Source organism: Sphaerodactylus townsendi, linkage group LG02 (assembly GCF_021028975.2).
Source record: "Sphaerodactylus townsendi isolate TG3544 linkage group LG02, MPM_Stown_v2.3, whole genome shotgun sequence".
Taxonomy (NCBI): domain Eukaryota; kingdom Metazoa; phylum Chordata; class Lepidosauria; order Squamata; family Sphaerodactylidae; genus Sphaerodactylus; species Sphaerodactylus townsendi.
The window spans coordinates 60,024,485-60,045,783 of NC_059426.1; the positions used below are offsets into that span (position 1 = coordinate 60,024,485).

Genomic DNA, 21,299 nt, shown 5'->3' on the forward strand with positions numbered 1-21,299 from the left:
CTGGGTTATTTTGATCTTTTGTGTAGACTTTAAACAAAAGAGGGGAAGCTCAGCAAGTCTGTTTGGGAGATTTTTCAAACCATGGAGAAATATACATTTTCAACCCTATTCAGATTTTGCTTTAGTGTGTTTATCTTATTCTTAGTAGGATAATCATCCGCATGGGGGACGGATGGGATCAAGGCTCCTTTGACTTACAGAAATTAGTGGATAGACTCCTGCATTCTTCACTTACCAATAATATTCATCATAATGTGTGAGAACCATCTTTGACATTATATATGTACAGTAACAATGTCACAGAAAGCTGAGACTGGCTTTCAGGCCCAGGACCAAAAGAAATACATAATTCTTAGGTGAGGTGGGAATCATTGTGGCATGCAGCCATAATTTTTGTAATGTGTGAAGCTCTCTTGAACTGCAATAGCGTTCAGTTCTCAGTTCTGAAGTTATTTCTTCTTTCTCTTTAGAGCCACCAAGAGAGGAGGGACTGGTGAGACAAAATTCCCAGAGCTCAAGCCAGCTGAAGGACCACTGAAGCCAACATGATGCTGCATTCAAAATGCATCTGCATCTTCTAATGCAGTTCTATACTGCAGTCACCGGGGCACAAGGAAAACAACCCTGTTTTCTGCTGGTAGTACCTTTCTGCAAAATTTATACAAGGGGATGAACACTTACATATCCTGCTGAAACCCATCAACCACCCAACACTAGAGCAAGGCAAGACCAGCCAACACAGTTTATGGCTGCAAAAGTCATTGCAGCCTCATAAGGCTGCTGTTTCCAGCAGTGTGTTTTCCTCTCCATTTAGTTCTTTTCTCTCAGTTTTGTTAGCTAGCCATAGCTTTCCTATTAGTGTGTTGTACAAAATAAAACCTTTATTTTTGAATTTCTAATCCTCTTGGCTACACTTTTCTTCTTCATTTTGCTCTCTTCCTTTCATGATATGCCCTCATTTCCCTGCTGCTAAGTCCCCCTCCCTGGTTTGTCAGTCTTGGTCTCAACTCTTTCTCGTCCCTGGTTGGCAACTTAGAACATACTTAAAAGTAGTAGCAGAGCTTTAACCTTTGTTAATACTATGAATAGAAGAGAGAGAGCGAGAGAGCGAGAGAGAGAGCGTGGTGTAGGGGGGTTAATACTGTTCTGTTCTAGCAGAACGAGAATAAATTGTTTCTACAAATGGGTAACATGTCAGACTGTTGTTCAAATCCTACACAAAAGCACAGGTTAAGAGCCTTTCTTTTACCTAATTTGGAAAGGAGCCTCATCCAGTTTATGAACTTGGATTATATTAGGTTCTCCTTGTGCTTTTCCTCAACTGCAGTAGAGGCTTTTGTTTTGGGCTGTTAGTACTTCAGGTGCCCAAATCAGTTTTTCAAGGAGCCTTTATGCAAGTGGATGTGCTTAGTGGCAGAGGAAGCAAGCACCATAGCAAAGAACAGCCTCTGCAGCCGCTGGTAGAGAAATGAAAGAGAAACAGTGTTGTAGGATCCAAACCAAGTTTTAAAGCAGTTAGCAATCCCTAAGTATCTCTTACACTTCCTTTTGCAGGAAAAACCAGCAAGTGGGCCTCTGAAGGAGGCCCTGGCCTGAAAAGAAGGCTGACTTAATTGGCAGTTTCTATTTTCTTATTCCTTTAATTCTAAGGAACCCATAGTTGACATTTCTTATTGGTTTGTTTTTCTGAGGTCTGCTGGTATTCTCCTTTCCTTCCACCTTTTCTTTCCGATGCATACAGTTACGACTCCATCCTCGTGACCTTTCTGGAGACTGTTCCATTTCGTGCTGCTTACAAAGAGGACAGGGAGTAGCTTCTTTATAGTAGCTTCGGTCTCTCAGTTGAGGTTATTATTTCTAAGGATAGAACTTCATATAATGTGTAGTTTTGAGATTCTTTTTTCCTGCATTTTTTTTAACAGGACGGACCTGCTGGAATTATGATGTATAAGGGAAGGGGACATGGGCTGGGGAGGAGAGACCCTGTTTAAATCTTTACCTTTCTCCTCACCCTCCAAAAATTGCTACCCAGGATGCAGATTTTACTCTTGCTAGGCGAAATCCAGAAATGTGTGAATTTTTCCCCCAGTGGAGGGTGGTGGGGTTTGTCTATTCTCATTAAGAAAGCAGTGAATCACAGACCAAGTGACTTTATTCTGTTAAAAATATTACAAAAAAAAATAATCACAGAATTTTGCATGTGCCTATTGGTTTTTGTCCAAAAATTTATTTGGGCTTTTAATTGCAATCCAGCGTGTAAGCAGGAATCTTGTTGAGCTTTGTATTTTTGATCGACTTATTTGTATAAACTATTGACTTTTAATTAATGTTAGCAACTTTAATTAATATTAGTAAACTTTCAGGTCAATTATTAAGCTCCCAGGTCAATTGTTAATGATAATAATAAACACAAACAAATTTGTTATCATAGAATCACAAGAATGGAATACCACCTAGCTCAGCAATCACCACCATTATCATCTCTCTCCCTCCAACACACATTTTCCATATCCAAATACTTCTAAAAAGGCTAGTGCAATGCCTTTCAGACAGAATGCCTATAAACCCTGAGGTAGCATCTTACAAACCAACAAGATGTTTGGGGTATAAGCATTTGAGGGTTGAAGCTTCATCTGTCAGACATTTTTATCTGATGAAGAGAGCTCTGACTTTCAAAAACATCTACCCCAAAAATCTTGTTGCTCTCTAAGATGGTAAATTGTGTTGTAAAATGATCATCTTTATGGGCTGCCTATTGACACCATCACCAAGTGTAGTATAAGGCAAGGGTGTAGGGTGGACAGCTAATTCAGAAGCTGTAGGACAAAGTAAAAGCCCCATAAAGTCTTTTATCAATCTGACAAGGGGTGAATTTTCTTCTTGACCTCATGTATGATAGAAAGGTCTGTTTATTGAGCCTTTATGAAAAAAATTTCTCTTATGACAATAGCATAAATGCACTCTGAGATTCTGTCCTAGCCATACTGTACTTAAAACACATGTGGAGGGCGATGGGCTTTATTTAATCAACTGAAGCATAAATTTCTGAGAAATATTGCATACTGGTAAGGAATACAGGCTAGTTTCATTGGCTCCAATCCTGGCTTTCCTATGTTTACACCAAATGACTTGTTGGACTTCATTATATGCCAAGTATTTCCATAGATCAGAGGCAGTGAGACCTATGCAACTAACATAAAATAAATTACCACCTCATGATAAATGGTTCTATTAGCAATCCAGATTGTTAAACTCCGATAGAACAGAATGGAGAGAGCACCAGCCCATTCATTCTCCCTCCGGCAGATACCAAGTTGTAAATAGGTTATTTTGTGTGTAAATAACACATTAAAACTCAGCATTAGCCGTGTCTTTTGATAGAGAGGAAATTGTTCCAAATAAATAATCCTGGACAGGAATGTAAAATAAGCTAGATTTAATAGTGCATGCCTCCCGTAGCCGTGTTAAACATGACTAAAATGATAAACCCCAGAATATACTAATAGTAAACCATGCTCTGACATCAAAGTAATGAGGCCATATTTTCACCCAGCTTTAGAAATGCTAAAATTAGTCTTGACAGAGCCAGACATCAGGAAAAAAATGCTGCCAACATAAACATCATCAATTCACCAAGATGGTATTAGTGTCATGTGGGGTGTGCAGGATTGTGGGGTTCATGAATTGTGTTAACAGTAAGGTAGTTGGGACTTGGATTTAGAATTAAAACAAATAAATTCCTCAGATTTTCCAGTTTGGCCGGTCAGATTTTAAATGAAATATTTCAAATTTCAAATTGTATTTTGAATATATTTTTTCAAAATGTGAATGATTTAGATTTGGCACCTTAGATGTTTGATTTTGTTAGACTCCCAATATGGTACAGGCCAACAACAGTCCCTGCCCCCTACAGTTCCCTCCAGTAGTCATTGCTCAGTTGACAGCCCTATTTAGAAGAGTGGGGTAAAAATCTGTTAATAATTAATGACTGAGCTGTGTTTGGCTTTGCTCTGCGATCATTCATAGTGAGCCCATTAGTATGAGGAGATTGTGCTGCTATTCACATGTATGGAGTACTGTCGGCTGGCTAAATTTAATAACCTTGTTAAGTTGGGTAACTTTCCTTACATACAAGCAGGTGTGACCCATGTTGGAGTCAGCACAATGCAGTAGTTAGATAACTGGACTATGACTGATTAAATCCAGATTTGAATTCCCATAAGAACATAAGAACTAGCCTGCTGGATCAGACCAGAGTCCATCTAGTCCAGCTCTCTGCTACTCGCAGTGGCCCACCAGGTGCCTTTGGGAGCTCACGTGCAGGATGTGAAAGCAATGGCCTTCTGCTGCTGCTGCTGCTCCTGAGCACCTGGTCTGCTAAGGCATTTGCAATCTGAGATCAAGGAGGATCAAGATTGGTAGCCATAAATTGACTTCTCCTCCATAAATCCCCTTCTGCATTGAGGCTTACCTGTCCTAACCTATACAAGATGGATGATACAAGTAGGGGGAAAATGATCTTTAAAAGAAAAGCTCAGCTCTGTGTAAGTCCATGATTGTAAAATAAATGTTAGTGTGACAAATTGTAGAGCCAGTAGTCATTCCTGTAAACAGAACTACTATGCCATCTATGTACAGACTAGATCACACTAAAGTGTCTCCAAGTAATCACAAGCACATGTTGGTCTGAAAGCAGCCACAATTGCTTGTATAGAAAGGAAACTGTGTGTTTTACCCAGTGTCTTGATTACCAAGGCCACAGTATATTCAGAGTTCAAAGGAAACATCTATGAAAATTAAAAGCATATTTTTGTTAGTGAAGAACACTGGTTATTGTATGACTTGGTAGCCATTTCTCATAATTTATCAACCATTCCATTTCCAGAATGTGATTCTTTACGTTTCATTATGCAATGCTTTTATCACAATCCTCCTAACATCTTCAAACAAGCTTCTCACTAAAAAAAAATTAAATGAGCACACAACACACTCTTTCCTTGTAAAGTATATACTCTGATGTTACTGAGACTCACAGAAAAACAAGGGTTCTTCTCTTTTAAAACTAATACACATCAAGAAAAGTGAGGCTTAGGATCAGAACTGACTGTACAGTTATTAGTTTCCCATCAAGAAGACTCCCTGGGCGATACCTGCCCCTTCTTTCTCCTGCTATTCTAAGTCTTGACCCATTCTCCTGAGCTGATTGGTAGGAACTATTGTCAATTGGGTGTAATGGCACCAGGCTAACCCTACCTCCTATATATGCCACTTGGAGGGCAGACTCCATGTCACCCGGCATGGCCAGGGTCAAAGTCTGCTGTATGCAGAGAATTGCCAGGTCAGATGCTCCAACTGGCCCTCTTCCTTTCACCTCTGGTAAGAACAGGAATGCTGGGCAGACAATATCATAAAAAAAAACAGTGATGACCTCGAAGGCACAGTAACGCAGAGGAGTGGAGAACAATGTTGTAAGCTGCTTTGGATCCCCATGGGGAGAAAGGTGGTTTATAAATATCCAAATAAATGAACTAGTTCAATCACAAATGCCATGCAATATGTTGTATCATGACCAACCAAAGCAACACAACAGTGGATGTTTAAAAGGGGGGAGTGGAGAAAAGAATCTCTCAGGCCATGACCTTAATGACTCTGTAAAATGTTTTTCTGATTTCAGTAGGCATAGGAGGAACCATTGGCATTCTAGAAACAAAACATGGAAGCCCTCCAATTGAAAATGTAACAACCAATAATATATCAAATGACTCTTTGATGCCAAGTGGAACAAACAGCTCCTTTAAAAGGCCAAGTGCAAAGAAAAATACCCAACACTCCTTTCCTTCTTTCAAGCTCCTTTGATCTAATGATGAGCAGCCTTTATTTCTTCAAGGAAAATATGGTGGAGAGATACTGCCAACATAACTCCTGGCTCCCTATCTACCAACAAATAGGGGACTATATTATCTTTTATTATGGTAAAGGATAATTGATTTAAAATGGGATAATCCGTAGATCGTGATACAAGTTATAGTTATGAAATATCAAAATCATGTGGGATAGTCAACCTTTTTCAAATCACATTGGCAAAGCCTACCTGAATAAGGCAGTTTACGATATCTCCTTTGTAAGGCTCCTGAAGGGGCAGCATTCTGACATGCAAGCATAAATACTCTACAATAACCAGGTACTGTTAGATTTCTAATGTAACCTGGGATATTTAGAGATGGGAAGATGCCAAGGAACTGAGTGGCACTCCTTATATTAACAATTCAGGCAATTAATTTAAGTTGGCTCATTATGTTAAAAGTCAATTTAAGCTAAACTATCCAACAAAACTTCAATTTAAGTTTGGTTGGTAGTATCCAACAAAACTTTAATTTTTTTTAAAAAAAATTGCTGTTAACAAGTATGTAATGTCACTTTCAGGAAAACCCCAAATCTAAAGCCATTGGCCGTTTCTGCATGGCCAGGAGGCGCCCCCACGCCGGCAGGAGTTCTGCTGGCGTGGGGGCGGGAGCCTGCTCACACGCAAGCGTGCGAGCAGGCGAAGGGGAGGCCGGCAGACGGCAGGCAGCTCTGCACGGAGCCGCCTCTGCGCCCTCCCCCGCCCCACTCACGGTGTCCTCCTCGTCGCCTGCAGGGCGTCGCAGCCCTGTCCACGCTGCCCTCCGACCCCTGGAGGTCGGAGGACAGTGTGGGCGAGGCTATGCCCGCAGGCGACGCGAGGAGGACACCGTGAGTGGGGGCGGAGACCGCTACCGCAGGGAAGACGCTCCCTCCCCAACAACAACCCTTTAAAGGGTTAAAGTTGTTCAGGGCCGCTTGACGCGCGCCCTGGGGAGGGAAGAAGAGTCAGTCGCTGCTGCTGCGTTGCAGCAGCGGCGCCAGGGGGAACGGCGGCCTGGGGCGCTTTTTTTTTTGAAGCCCAGTTTCCAGGCCGTCATAAATGGGCCGTGCAGAAACGGCCATAGAGTTTTTGACAAATGCTAAAGAGAACGGATATCACTGACAGCACCTCCACGTCCCTGAGCCCCCAGGTATAGCAATTTGACAACAGCAACAGGTTAGTGATTTCAAGGCTATGGCATCGTGTAAGATTTCAGAGGACAATATTCATTTGGGAGAGCACTGTAAAGCATGCTAGCCTTATACACAACATGACTCTTCCCAGGATTGATCACTGACAATGAGTACTAGGCAGTGGTGGGATTCAAATAATTTAACAACCAGTTCCAGTGGTGGGATTCAAATAATTTAACAACTGGTTGTTTACAAATACCATTTTAACAATGGATTCTGTCAAAGTGGTGTGAACCTGCTGAATCCCACCACTGGTACTAGGGTTAGACATATTATTGTGGCCAAGTAACTTTGAAATGAATCTTCTGTTTCAGATGATTGCCAAGGTAGCATTTGGAACCATTTCATCCAGACCTTTCATCTATATAGCTTCAGTATCTGAGCTCTATGATGTTAGGAAGGAGAGGGGTCAGGGGAATATGAGATTGGTTTGTTACATCTGAGTTGAACCAGAACGCAGCTTTCCAGAACTCTAATCCTTTTGAGTCATGTGTTTTTTGCCCATCGAGTTCTTATGTACAAGGCAAAATAATCTCAACTGGCTCGAGTCTGATTGGTTCAAGGCCTTGCTACCACTTACCTGCACCATATACATACAGATCATTCACTACATATGATGCTTTTACAGAAAAAAATGAAATTTTATTCTGAACAAATATAATATAGATATACATCTTTTGAAATGAGAGGCCATAACAGAATGAAGAGCGGGGTAGCTTCCACACACTTCCACACAGACATTGATAGCGACATAAGCAAAGTCAGCTTACCTGTCAAACCACACAAAAAAGCAAAAACAAAATCAAAAAACAAAACCAACCCAAAATATTTTAAAATTACCTACATTTTCACATTCAGATATGGGAGTTGGTAGAATTTTTAAAAATGGAGGAAAGGAGGTAGAATGTCCCCAGCATTAAGAAAGATTTTATGGAAAAGCCAAAAAGCAGGCAAAGTTTATACAGCCGAGGATGCCACTTGTCACATTCCATTGGTCAAATCCCAGCAAATTTGCCCTTTTATTTCCAGCTGTGAGAGGCCATTCTTTCTCATACAAGAAAAAGGAACTGACTCCCCAACATAAGCACTAGTTCTGTGATTTTTTTCAACAAATTCTCTGTAAGCTTATTATAGATGTTGGATTCAACTGGTCACAATACACCTACAAATAACTTCACTTCTCCACTCTGCCCGAAAAAGAATAATATCCAGGATGCTTGAAGCACTTATTGAAATTGTAAACATATTTCAAAATTCCTAAGATGCATCTTCAGCTGCTTCAAACCAAGTATTTAGGCACCATTCCACTAAGAAACAAACAACTGAAATTCATAGGTTTAGGTTTTTAGATGCCCAGCACTCACTGGAAACACTGCAAGTCTTTGTTTTGCTGTAGTTAAAGAACTCTTTTGAACTATTTTAACTCTACATTTTTGAAGTTACCAGGAGAGCAATCAAAAGGAATGGGACCATGGATCAGTAGCTTTACATGTGGAAGGTCCAAGATTCAATCTACAACATCTCCCATTAAAAACATCAGATAGTTGGTGATGTTAGAGACTGGAGATGAGCTGCCTATCAGACTAGAAAATGATCACTTTGACAGACCAATGGCCCGGCTCAGCACAGCAATACAATACACGACATGTCTGCCTAAGGCTCACACAAAGCTCATAATGACCTGTATACATTCTGAAAGAGAACAAAACCTCTTGAATCATCTTAGGCCACTGTGGTTTGTTAAGTCCCATTTTTACTGTCTCTTGGTTAAGAAAGAACTTTAGTTCGTTCAGATTACTCACTTTTCTCCAGTTAAGTTTCAGAGGGCTGCCATGGTCTGTATTCATCGATTATTTTAAGTAACCATAAAAAATAAACATTACGATCAACAGAGGACCTCTGATGTGGGTAGCAACTACAGATTTTTGTGATCAGGAACAGGCCTGGAAGTAATAAGAATGGAGGCATACAGTCTGTATCCCTCTGCCTTTACAGAGCGATTATCTCAAAGTCTACGTACTCCTTGTTTTCAGGGTTGGAGCCCTGAAAACCAAACTCTGTTGTCATGAAGCTCATCACACATGCTAAGTAAATTATACAGTTTTGCTGGAACATAGAAATATGTGTTTCTAGAGATTCTCTTTGTTCTCCCAAGAAGAATTGCAAGCTTCCTCCTCTGCCCCAAGAGCCAGTTAATAGCAGCAACAACTATCTGTGGACTTGAGTTAAATGCCAAAGTCACACTAGTTTCAAGTAGGTAGATGACTCGTTTCCCTTTCTTGAGACCCAGCTTTGAGTCACAAGGTGCCTAGTATTCTGTGATGGCCCAGTGACTTGTAAAATGTCAGTCTTCAGTTCCTCTAACTTTCTGAAACCAAGAGCCCCAATAAACCGAACGTATTATTCTCACATGGACAGATATGCATTCTTTCACATTAACTTGTAACAAGCTTGTGAAAAGGACCCCTATTGTTTCCAATGTGTAGGAAAGAAAGAATACCTCCTTGTGCCACTGCGGTTGCTGCTAAAGGAGCTGTTTTCTTCCCTGTGTCAGTAAAGCCATTGCCCTCCAGAAGAGTGCTTTTCCCTTCTTTTTTCCCAGCAGCACTTGAGGTGGATGTTTCCATCTTAGATATGCATATTCCAGCTTCTCAGTCCTTGAAAAACAAAATTAAAAGGCAGTTCAATTATTTTGTCTTTTAAAGATGCAAAAATTGGTTTCATGGAGAATCTTTTATCCTATTCCAAAAGATAATTAAAAACAACAATAAAGATCTGTTTAATTTCTAACCAAGTCTCCTTTGAAGACTATTGTAATTATAAACAGAATGGGTCCGTATCCACAAAAGCAACACTAAAGCTTTCAGCTTTTGATACTTGAGGGTTGAATCCATGCCAATAACAAATGCATTTTTACTTACATAAATTTAAAGTTGCCTTTTATACATAAAGCCACAGTAACAAAAACTCTGGTGACGGCATTTTATTTAAAAAATGAATTGGTAGAGTTATTGGGAATCACATGTAATTTCACATTTTTGAATGCTGACAACACTTTTCTTGCATACTTGAAACAATGGTTAACTAATAGCTATCCAGGACAAACACAGGAAAGAAAAGAATTTTCTTATTAAATCATGTTTTGAAAAGATATGTATTTCATGATGTTGACTTTTCAATCGCCAGTAGAACATTAGGAATCCATATGATTAGAACTCAAATTATCCTCCTGGCATTTTATTCCTTTCACCTTACTATCCCCATCTCCAATCTAGTGGTGTTGTCCTAGCTGAGCGAAAAGACAAGAATTAGGTTAGCACAGCAGATCTTTTTTACAGTCAGTGGTTAAAAAAACTCAGTTTAATTTTTTTTAAATGACACAGCTTTGCAATCTTTAGCAGTTAGTGCTAGAAACCACAACAAACAAACCATAAAAGAGATCTAGAGAGTTAACATCTGGGTATGAGTTCCTAAACCATTAGGAATCTATCTTCTTAAAGGCCATCCAGACCCCCAAATGAGAGACGCTGGCTCGCCTAAGCAAATCATAAGATATAGTACTACAAAATGCCATCAAAATGCATGTGAAAGCTCATCTTGTTATCCAACAAGCAAGACAAGCATCCTGAATGAACCCCCCTTGTCTGATATGAAGAAAAAAAGACACGAAGGAATTGGCCTATTAATGCTTTCTTCCATATTATACCCCTTTCAACAAAAAGATCCAAGGGCAATGGTGAATTAATCCGCCACCACTTATTTCTGGAACTTCTTTGTAAAGTCGGAGGTCCCAGTACCTTCCCAGTTCCTGATTTCAGCTGTGAGGGGTTTTTAAAAAGCATTTTTTTAAAATGTGCCTATCAACAGTGAGGGAATAAAGAGAGAGAGAGAGAAAAAGAAAGACTGGGAAGTACAGCCCAGTGTTTTGAGCTCCCTGGGGCTGTACCTGCATCTGGGGAGTATTTCCACGGCCTAGAGGCAAACTGAATGAGAACACTCAACATCCCAACATGTATTCATTTGGGTTGACTTTGTAATGAAAAACGCTTAAGGCTCTGTGCTTGAAACAGGAAGGATTACATAGCTGAAAATCACACAGCCTTTTTGTTTACATGCAAGATGCGTAAACTGCGACCCATCCTAAATCTTACCAAAGTCCCTGGTAAAACGGCACTGATTTTATGGCTTTGCAACCTTTCTATATCTGAATTCTGCAAACCCTCCCCAAAATCTTGAGCCAATTCAGGTGTAGAAGTGGCCAACCCCGCCCCCCCACATCAGTTGCAGTCCTCCAGAGGAGAGTCAACTAGCCCACAGGCTGGCTGGGCAAACATCTTTGACTGGGACCACCTAATCACCAGAGCAGACGAATCTGCCTTCAGGGCTCTAACTTCCGAGTAAGGTTTGAAAGGATCCACTGGGGTTGCTCTTGAGTAAACCACCAGTGCTTTTCTCTCTCATTGGGGTTCCAGCTGGGCCTCCAGCACCAACCTTGGCCTGCCCTTGGTTGCCAGCAAAGGAGCCCAGTTTCTAGACTTTCCAGGGCACCTGTGACTGGACTTAGGAGCTGCTGCTCCTTGAAGATTGCTGGCCTGAACCTACTGGGGCCAGTTTCTTCCCCTGACCCTAAGGCTGGCTGGGGCTGCTCCCCCCTCACCAGCATTTCCTTCTGCAGGTGTTACAGCATTGTGATGTGTGTCATCCCTCCACCAAAGTGTGGATTCCTCCCTGCCCCAGCCCGGACAGGCCAAAGCCAAAGGACTCCCTCTATGGCAGGAAGAGCAAAGCAGTGCCCGCCCCCTGCAGCCTGTGGCCTCCCTGGCAGTCAGTCTGTCCTGCAGAGATTTCAAGTGAAACCCAGCCAGCCAGCCAGCCTAGCACACCCTGTGGCTTCCCTGGCAGTTGGTCTGTCCTGTAGGGATTTCAAGTGAAGCCCAACACCCTTGTGCAAAAAAAGGAGGGGAAAAGAGGGGGCAGAAAAAAGTCAGAAGACAACTCTTGCAAAAGGAGGAGGAGGAGGAGGAGGCTGTGCTGGCTGCATAGACTGCAGGCGATCATCAGAAATCTACTCAAAAAAGGGACTATTTTGAAATGCGGCAACCAGCGCTACTTTCAGTGCCGCCAAAATTCTACCAACAACACTTAGATCTTTTTGTTGAAAAGGGTATATAGATAGAAGCCCACCAAGTGAAATAATTGCGTATGAAAAGGTAGGCTTAAAGTGGATGGATCTTTGCATAATGGTATTACTCTCTAATGGTGTACATTAGAAGGTCTGCTTAAACTGGCTACTTCATTAGAGTTCTCTAGGGTGTTCCTACATGGGAAAAGGAGTTCAGAGTGATTTCTTACATTCAAATGGTTACAGGCAGACTAAAGATATTTCCTAACCTTCCTGAGAAATGAGGGGAAGTATAATTCAAATCACCTTCACTTTACCAAGACTTTCTTGGTAATCTACTATTATACATGTATGTCTGTATCAATGGATATCTGAAGGTGGGATCTGAAACAGATCCACTGTTGTAAATCTCTTTATTGTTTACATCAGGGTCATGCCAGACTATACTGCAAATGGCCATTTCCTCTATGGTAGCATGAGGAGCAGGTTTGATGCTGCTCCTCATGCTACCCTAGAGAAAAATGGCCATTTGCTTGCTTGTACTAGAGGTTTTTTTTTTTGCTTGTACTAAAGTTTAACTTGTTTAGAGGCTTGTAGTAATGGTTTTTCCACCCTATCTAGACAGTGCTCAGTCCTTATCAGGATTCTGACTCTAGAGGAACTGTACAGCTTGTGGACACTGTCCCTTTTGGGAAAACCATTAGAGGGAGGGAGAGCAAAACAGAGGATATAGACTGCTGCTTACTGTGAGAATGTTAGATACAGCAAAAACTCTCTGGAATGTACCTGTTCATTTATTCTGATCCAATAAACTGATTTTTGTAAACCTGAGTCTGGTTATTGGGAGGAGGTCAACTGGCACGACAGAGCAAAGAGGTAAACCTGGCTTTCCCCTACCTCACTAAAGCAGGAGATGCTATATAGCCGTGGTGGCGAACCTTTGGCACTCCAGATGTTATGGACTACAGTTCCCATCAGCCCATCAATTGGCAATGCTGGCAGGGGCTGATGGGAATTGTAGTCCATAACATCTGGAGTGCCAAAGGTTTGCCACCACTGCTATATAGCAAAGCAAAGAGGTAAACCTGGCTTTCCTCTACCTCAATTGCTTTGCTTATTGGAAGTGTTATGCTCTTTTTGCTCCACTGTTCTCTAATTTGTTAATGTGCTCTTATTACTTTCCTTGTTTTATATACTGTACTGGCCTTTTTGCATTGTTCTCTATTTCTGTAATCCACCTTGAGCTTCAATGAGAAAAGAGGACTAAAAATAAGCAAAGTAAAATAAAAATAATTCCTTTTACTCTCATTGTATTCAGTCAGGGGTTTGATGATGGTTCAGTTTCAAGGGTCTGAACACTTGGAAACTGCACACATAGTTATGTTAACTCAACTATTATTTTAACCAACAAATGAAAAATAAAAGCTGCATGTAAGGCACCAACAAATAGTTCATCCACATGAATTAAATTTGTGTGATTTCATTACTTTGCATTATTTATACAAGCCTTAAATTTAGGTGGCTGAAATTCTGTTGAGAACTTTAATAAAAACAGTTTTTACAGCGAGTTCAAATAACCATTCAGCAGTAGGCTTCTTCAGGATCCATGTAATGCTTTAAAGCCTAACCTACTGTTCTTCCTTTATTATTATACCTCTCACAGTCCAATCTTATTACGCATGTTTACCCAAAAGTAAGTCCCATGGAGGTCAATGTGACCTACATCCTAAAAAGTGTGTTTAGGATTTCTTATTGAATATGAATCCTAACATAATAAAGTGATTATAAATGTTTATATTTAACAGGTAAATCCTTTTCAAATGCTAGACTGAAAGGAAATATCAAAAAAGAATGTAGTCCCCTAATCTTTGGGATTTAAGGGACTTAGAATATAGATGTCTATAATTATTTGCTGATTTAAAGATACTGGCTGGTTCAGATAATTAGAAATGGGATACGGGGCCTTTCATCTCTAGGTCAGGGGGTCAGCAAATCAGTAATAACCAAACGTTCTTCCCTACTAACAGCTGGTCATAAGCAATAACTAACAGCAATTAGCATTGAGCAGAGAGTTATGGAGGGAAGAAGTGATTTTTCTCCTCCAGCTGCAACTCTTTGAAATTATCACCTGAAATATGGTTTAAAGTAAGCCACATGACAATGTAAAAGTTAAACAATCTCTCAATTATACCTTTCCCATACCTGTATGTTATTTTTTTCAAATTAATCCCAAATCCTAGTGTTTCTCGTATAACAGAGACAAGTACACTAGGAGTAGTCCCAGAACTTCACATTTGAAAATGTAAAAAATCAGTAAAAAGAGGGGGGAAATTGCAGGTAGGTGTGTCGCCAACCTCCAGATAAAGCCTGGAGTTCTCCTAAAATTACAGGTGATCGGCAGACTATTTTTATTTTATCATATTGTAATTTTATTTATTTATGTTATTGGATTTGTATCCCGCCCTTTCTCAGTCAAGGCCACGCTTAGGGCAGCATACAGAGATTAAAATATATTAATACAAAAATACAATACTTACTACAGTTAAAACCTGTACAAAACCAACCAGTCCTACGTCTCCCATCTGATTATTTGGTCGCCACATCTAAGAGATAGGGAGATCAAAGGAGCAAGACCAAAACAAAGGGGTTGGTGTCCATGTTTGGCAGATGGTAACTGGTAATTGGGAGACCAGAAAGATGGAATAGGGATGGTCAGTCATCCTCAACCAAAGGCCTGGTGGAACATCTCTGTCTTGCAGGCCCTGCAAAACTATTTAAGATCTTGCAGAGCCCTGGTGTCAGCTGACAGAGTTCCACCAGGCTGGAGTCAGGGCCGAAAAAGTCCCGGCTCTAGTCAAGGCCAGTAGAACATCCTTAGGGCCAGGGACCACCATAAGATTACTTGAACAATGCCCTACTGATCTCCCTCTTCTCAAACTCCAGCCTCTCCAAGCTCTTGCCTTAAATCCCCAGAAATTTTCCAGGCAGTAGTGGGCAACTGTAGCTGGTGGAGCTCTCAATTTTTCAAACCTACAATATGTCTGAACAAATTTACAACCAGTTTCATACATCCCAGTTTTCTACATCATAGAAAGGGTTATCAAAATAATCCAGAGGAAATGTGGCGATGTATGAAATTTGACACCATTGTTGTTTCTCACTACTGTCACCCAGAGTAGCTCTTGTTTACTATTTTAGTCCTTGGCTGCTACTGAGTGATCTCCTGCCTTAGGCTGGAAGAAGTTCCATAATAGCCTTCATCCACTTATATTGGATGAAGAGCCACTGCCACTGAAGTTGGAAGAAGGCTACAAACTTTGCTTAGTGGTGTGTATGATATAGAACATAATATTAGGGCACTTTGGTGTTTAGGGTGTGACATCTAGAAGATCAGATTTTCACACTCTAAGCAAATCACTAAATAGATGGGGACAAATAGGGAACCCTCACTGCCCTTTGTATTCTCCTTCTCTACAATATTCTGTCTTGCTTTACTCCTGGCAGTGATGTACCGTTAATGGGGAGATGGGGTATCCCATGCCCCTGGGTGCATGCCATTTGATCACGGAGGAGGGCACCGGCTGGGTCCTTCCATGCTGCTCAGGTGGGCGCTGCAGCCTCAGGCAGGCTCCTGAACTCCCTGCCCTCCCTGCTGACAGGGAGGCCAGCTGCAGCACCTGCCCAAATCGCCTGCTGAGTCACCACTGCAGGGGGGCTCCTGCCCAAGAGCTGGTCTCCCTGTCAGCAGGGAGAAAACCCCCCCCCCCTCCGTCAGCACTTGCCCAGGCAGAGGAATGAATCCACCAGCAGGCAGCCACTGCAGCCCGCCATGGCAATCGAACAAAGTGCAGAGCACTGCACCAGCGTTCCTGCACCCCCACTGCCAACATAGCACTGAAAGTGTGGAGGCATGGCCGGAAGAGGAGCTGATGCTAGTCACCTTCCACCTGGCTGTTGACTCTGCTATGCTGGCATCTGGAGCTTTTGACTTACACCCAGTGGCATAGTGCCAATGGGGCAGGGGTGGGACACAACACTCAGGTGCATGCTGCAGCAGGGACATGGCGGGGGCATTCTGGGGCAGGGATGGATGGGACCGCAGCAGGGGCACAGGGCACGCACATATTTTTGGATAATTTTTTGATAATTTCATCACAATATATTCTTTGCCTTCCTATATACAACAATTGGGTTTACTATTTCCTATTACTGTCTTGTTGCTTGTTGCATATTGTAGTGTAATTTGCATAAGTTCATTAAGTCCAGTGGGGGCTTTCCAGTGGAAGGGAGGTTTTTTTTGTGTTTTTTGCTTCCCCACACCACTGGAAAGCCCCTTGGGAATGGTGGGGTGGAGTGGCCGCATCACTGCATCCAGATGTCCAGTCCTTTGGGTGGGGCTGGCTGTTGGGGAGAGTGTGTAACTGGCCCAAGAGCATCCAGCAAACTTCCATGGGGAATTGAACCTTGGTTTCTACATCCCAAAATCTAACTAGTACTCTATACTGGCTTTCATAAGGTTGCAGCAGTAGAACAGTAGCAAACAGCCACTCTTGGAGGAGTCATGGAAGCTGAGTCAAAACAGCCCTGCTCCCTCCTCTTGTCTTTTGACAGAAAAACAAGGCTTTAATTGGCAAAGATTGTAGTCACCTAGCAACAGCCATAGAGATGTGTTTGTTAAAGCTATAGGCACTGATTTTATTATTTGAATGGGGTATGGTAAAACCATAAAAGCTGATGTCTCATCCAAATTTTCTCCAGAAGTAACACCATTGCTTAATGGTATTTTTTAAAAACCATTTTTGCCTACAGTCAGGTGTTAGAGTAGTGCCAGGAAACAGGATTTGCAGACAGGGAATTCCCTACACATTGGGGGAACCTGGGAACCCTAGTGACAAACCAGCCCAGATATTCACCCAATGGTTTTACATAGATGTTAAAAGGCATGGAAAACAAAATGTAATCTTTCATGACCCCACAGGCCAGATCAAGATTACCAATTCCAGCCTAGAAAATTCCTGGAGAGGGTGGTTTTAGGGGAAGGAGGAACTGTAGCAGGGTGCAATGCCACAGTCTCCTTTCAAGCAACCATTTTTTATAGGGGAACAAGTGATCTCTGTATGAGAGCCGGTGTGGTACATTGGTTACAGTAGTATCAGGGAGGTCCAAGTTTGAATCCCCACTCTGCCACAAAAGGCTGATGGATGACCTTGGGCCAGTTACACTCCCTCAGCCTAACCTACCTCACAGAGTTGTGAGGATTAAATGGAGGAAAGGAGAATTATGTAAGCCACTTGGGCTCCCCAGTGGGGATAAAGGTGGGATATAAATGAATTAAGTTGTAATTCCAAGAGATCACTAGTTCCCCCCTGGAGGTTGGTTGCCCTACGCCAGAGACCAAGGGGCTGAATAGCAGCTCTCCAGACCACTTTCTGAAACCTATCTCAGGGTTGAACTGAAACCACCAAATAATCTGCTTCATCGAGAATCCTTGATGTTGTCCAGCCACCACCCTATAAATCATTTTGTTCAAGATTCATGCATTTGAGATAGGGCTATAGTTATTCAGATCTGGTTCAGATTAATTTTCTTCAGAGGTTGGTGTACCACTAGCTCTTTCAAAAGCTGGGCAACCATCCCTTCTCTCAAGGAAGCATTTACCATCTCCTAGACCCAGTTTATCAGTCCTTGCCCTGGCATGTTTAAGCACCCAGGATGGGCAAGGATCATACAAATAGGTGGTAAATCTCAGACTTCTAAGAATCCTGCCAACATCCTCACACTGCATAATCGCAAAGATATCTGACCCTATTCCTGCTGATATAAAGTCCAAATCAGTACAAATTTCAGCAATTTTATTTGCAAAATGTCAAGCAAACTGGTCCCAGCCAGCCACCAAGCAATCCCTATATGGACCAGATTTGAACACGTCTCCATACTAATAGTGATGAAGTATTGTTTGTCTGATACACTAATACTAACTTCCTTGTTAGGAGTTACAGATAAATGGATGGTTCAGTTCTATGAACTGATTACATGATTTGCACTTTTGTGCTTTATATTGATTTTAATGCCAATAAAGGCTGAATGAATGAATGATACTAACTTCTTTGTGAGCTTATAAATAAGGATAGTAAGCTAACTTCATTGTTAATCATAGCAATAACTGAAGCTGTTTTTCTAGAGAGGAATACGACCACAACTCTGAGCATGTCAACATAACCTTTTCATAAGAATTGAATTCAGTTCAATAAAAACAAAATGCTTCTCTCCTTTTCTTTTTTATACACTTAATCCTAGTTTTTTCCCCTCATGGCCTTGTGCCAGGTAAAATTTATAAATCCAGTGACAGATTAATCCTAGGGGTGAACCATTTGGCATAGGAAAACCCAAAAGGATGCCACTTTTTATTTACTGGTAAGGTATTTACCGGTAAGCTAATAAGGAATAGCTATATAGCAGCAATCTGTGCAATAGTTAGACATAACCCTTTCCTCGGTCATTATTCAGAATTAGAAACCTAGTATGCATTACTAAGCCTATTCAACTGTACAGGCAGAAAGCTTGGCAATTGATTTTGACGCCAAGACTGATTGTCGCATTTGGGAACTGAAATATAATTCTGTTGCGATGCTAAAATATTCAAAAATGCCCAAGGTCTCAATAAGAAAAGTGCTATATGATTTGCACCAGACTACCCTTGCTATACTGTATATACTGAAAAGTAAATATCTCAGGGGGATTTTAAAAAACGGAAGCATATTTTGAGGGGAAAACACGACTTTGCTTTCTAACCACCATCCAGTTTTGTTTCAATGATATAATCAAAATATATTTCTAAGGCATGAAATAATGTCATAGTTTTGAACAAAGCAAGTGTTCAGGAAGAATGCATGTGTGCACTACTTATTAGCAAGAATTCCTGGTAGTTAGAGTTGGAATAGGACCCCAGTTCAATTCTCTTCTATTCCAAAGAAGCTCACACGGTGACCCTGAGTCAATCACTTCCTCTCAGCCTAACTAGCCTCACTGAGCTGTTTTGAGGGTTCAATGGAGGAAGGAATAATGTTGTAAGCCATTTTGGATACCCCACAGGGGAAAAAAGTGGGGTGTAAGTGAAATGAATGAATGAATGAATGAATGAATGAATGAATGAATGAATGAATGAATGAATGAATGAATGAATGAATGAATGAATGAATGAGGGTAGCCATTGTCAGAACAAAGCTAGTCAAAAGTATCGGAGGGCATGTGAAATAGTATTTTTGTGTCAATTTTAAGTCTGGGAAATATAATTTTTAAATATTTCCAATAGCTAAAAAAATCTTCAAATTTGCAATTCTCAACCATGTCTCTGTGAGGTTTAGGATACCAACTAATCCCTAAACCTTCATAACAACAAGATCTGGCAAATTTCTGGCGCTGGCACAGCAGATTCGTCACAGATTTTAGTTTATTTATTTTTTTATTGTTTTAACCGCTGGAAATGTTCGAACCTACTTATTTTAACTTGATTCTCCTCAACCTCCCTGTTGTATTTTAAACTTATGCCAATAAAAAGGTTGATGATGATGATGAACAACAAGATCTGCTGTAACTAAAGATGTTCCAGCATATCTGGAAATATACTGGCTTCAAGATTTGCTGGTGCCACATTAGTGCTGAGTCAGTATAACTACTATGCTGATATGACATTGTATGCCATCCCTGAAGAGCAAGACTTAGTCAGTATCCTAAAGCCTTATCATCCTGGGTTCTGCCCCAGACAATAGCACAACATTACACTGATGACTATCCTGGCATGAGTCTACATGGAAATGGTAGGATTGTCCCTCCTAAAGTACCTCTATTGCCTATTGGAATTCAGTGCACCAGTGGAGGGGAAAATGGAGTGATGGTGGTGGAATGGTGCCCAGCAATGCCTCCACGTCATTTCCTGATACATAACCAACATTAATGGCATACACTGCTGGATGATGTAGAATTCCCTCCGAGTTCATGATTAATCTAGAATGCCCTGTGACATGGTGACTTCACTTTCAGTTATGCATCCAGAAATGACACTGCAGCATTGCCAGATGTTCTTCAGCTAAGTGTATCTCCTCAACCATCTTTCAAGGATTATATGGCAAGGTGAGGAAAACCTAGGAATGGGTGGGGCCATTACTGTTTTTGTTGTAGTCAGGGAGTAATTTTCAAGGAGTCCTCCAGCCTCACACAAATCCTCCTGTCCCTTTCAACTCTGGAAAAGGGAAAGGCCTAGGTTGGCTTCAGTATTGGGATTCAAATAATTTAACCACTGGTTCCTGTGGTGGGATTCAAATAATTTAACAACTGATTGTTTACAAGCACCATTTTAACAACTGGTTCTGCCGAAGTGGTGCGAACCTGCTGACTTCCACCACTGGTTGGCTCCCACCATTCAGTTGTTTTAGAAGGCTGAATATAAGATGGAAAGGAACCAGGCATAGTGAAGAGAAAATATTAATTTATTAACCATATATTGTAACAAATTCACTAAAGAAGAGATCAGTTTTGAAAACTGAGAGGAATTAACACAAAGTACACTATGAATACACAGGGCAAAAGTCTCATGAAAAAGCTGTCTTAAAATTAATGAAGTTCCACAGCAAGCCTGTCTCATGGGACTTCAGTATCTGCTTCAGTACCTGATGCCCTTTTAGAGCAATCTCATCCCCACTTTGAGCTAGTTATCAACTCCAACAGCAAACCTAGTTGTGTATAATGGGTGGTATACAGACCCAGGGTCATGACACTGTTGACTGACAGCCACTGAACTCTAACCTTTGCTCAACTCCAGTTCAAAAATGTTTGCTTGTGACCATTCTCCTTTGCCCTACAAGCTGGTCTCAAAGCTTTTCCTCCATCTTTCTCACTTTCAGCAAATACTATGGGCTGAATATTTAATTATATTGAAGAAGAATTTGTGCCAATGTATCCTAATTTTTCCATGATACATATGCTCGTTTTTTAACTTACTGTTACTGGATGTTTTACTTTCTCCAGTTTGTTCCCCCCCCCCCCCCAATACATGGGAAGGATAGCTTTTAAAGCACAAGTTTCTGATATGCTAAAACAATGG

The 21,299-nt window shown here is 41.2% G+C and overlaps 1 protein-coding gene across 3 annotated transcripts in view; it reads right to left on the minus strand.

The window, feature by feature from the left end:
* Positions 1–21,299, minus strand: part of GLI2 (GLI family zinc finger 2) — a 282,674-nt gene that overhangs the window by 210,635 nt on the left and 50,740 nt on the right. For all 3 annotated transcript variants that reach the window (XM_048484808.1, XM_048484806.1, XM_048484807.1), the window contains exon 2: positions 9,578–9,734. In XM_048484808.1, the coding sequence (XP_048340765.1) occupies positions 9,578–9,704 (127 nt within the window). In that variant the 5' untranslated portion in view covers positions 9,705–9,734. The remainder of the gene's footprint in view (positions 1–9,577; positions 9,735–21,299) is intronic.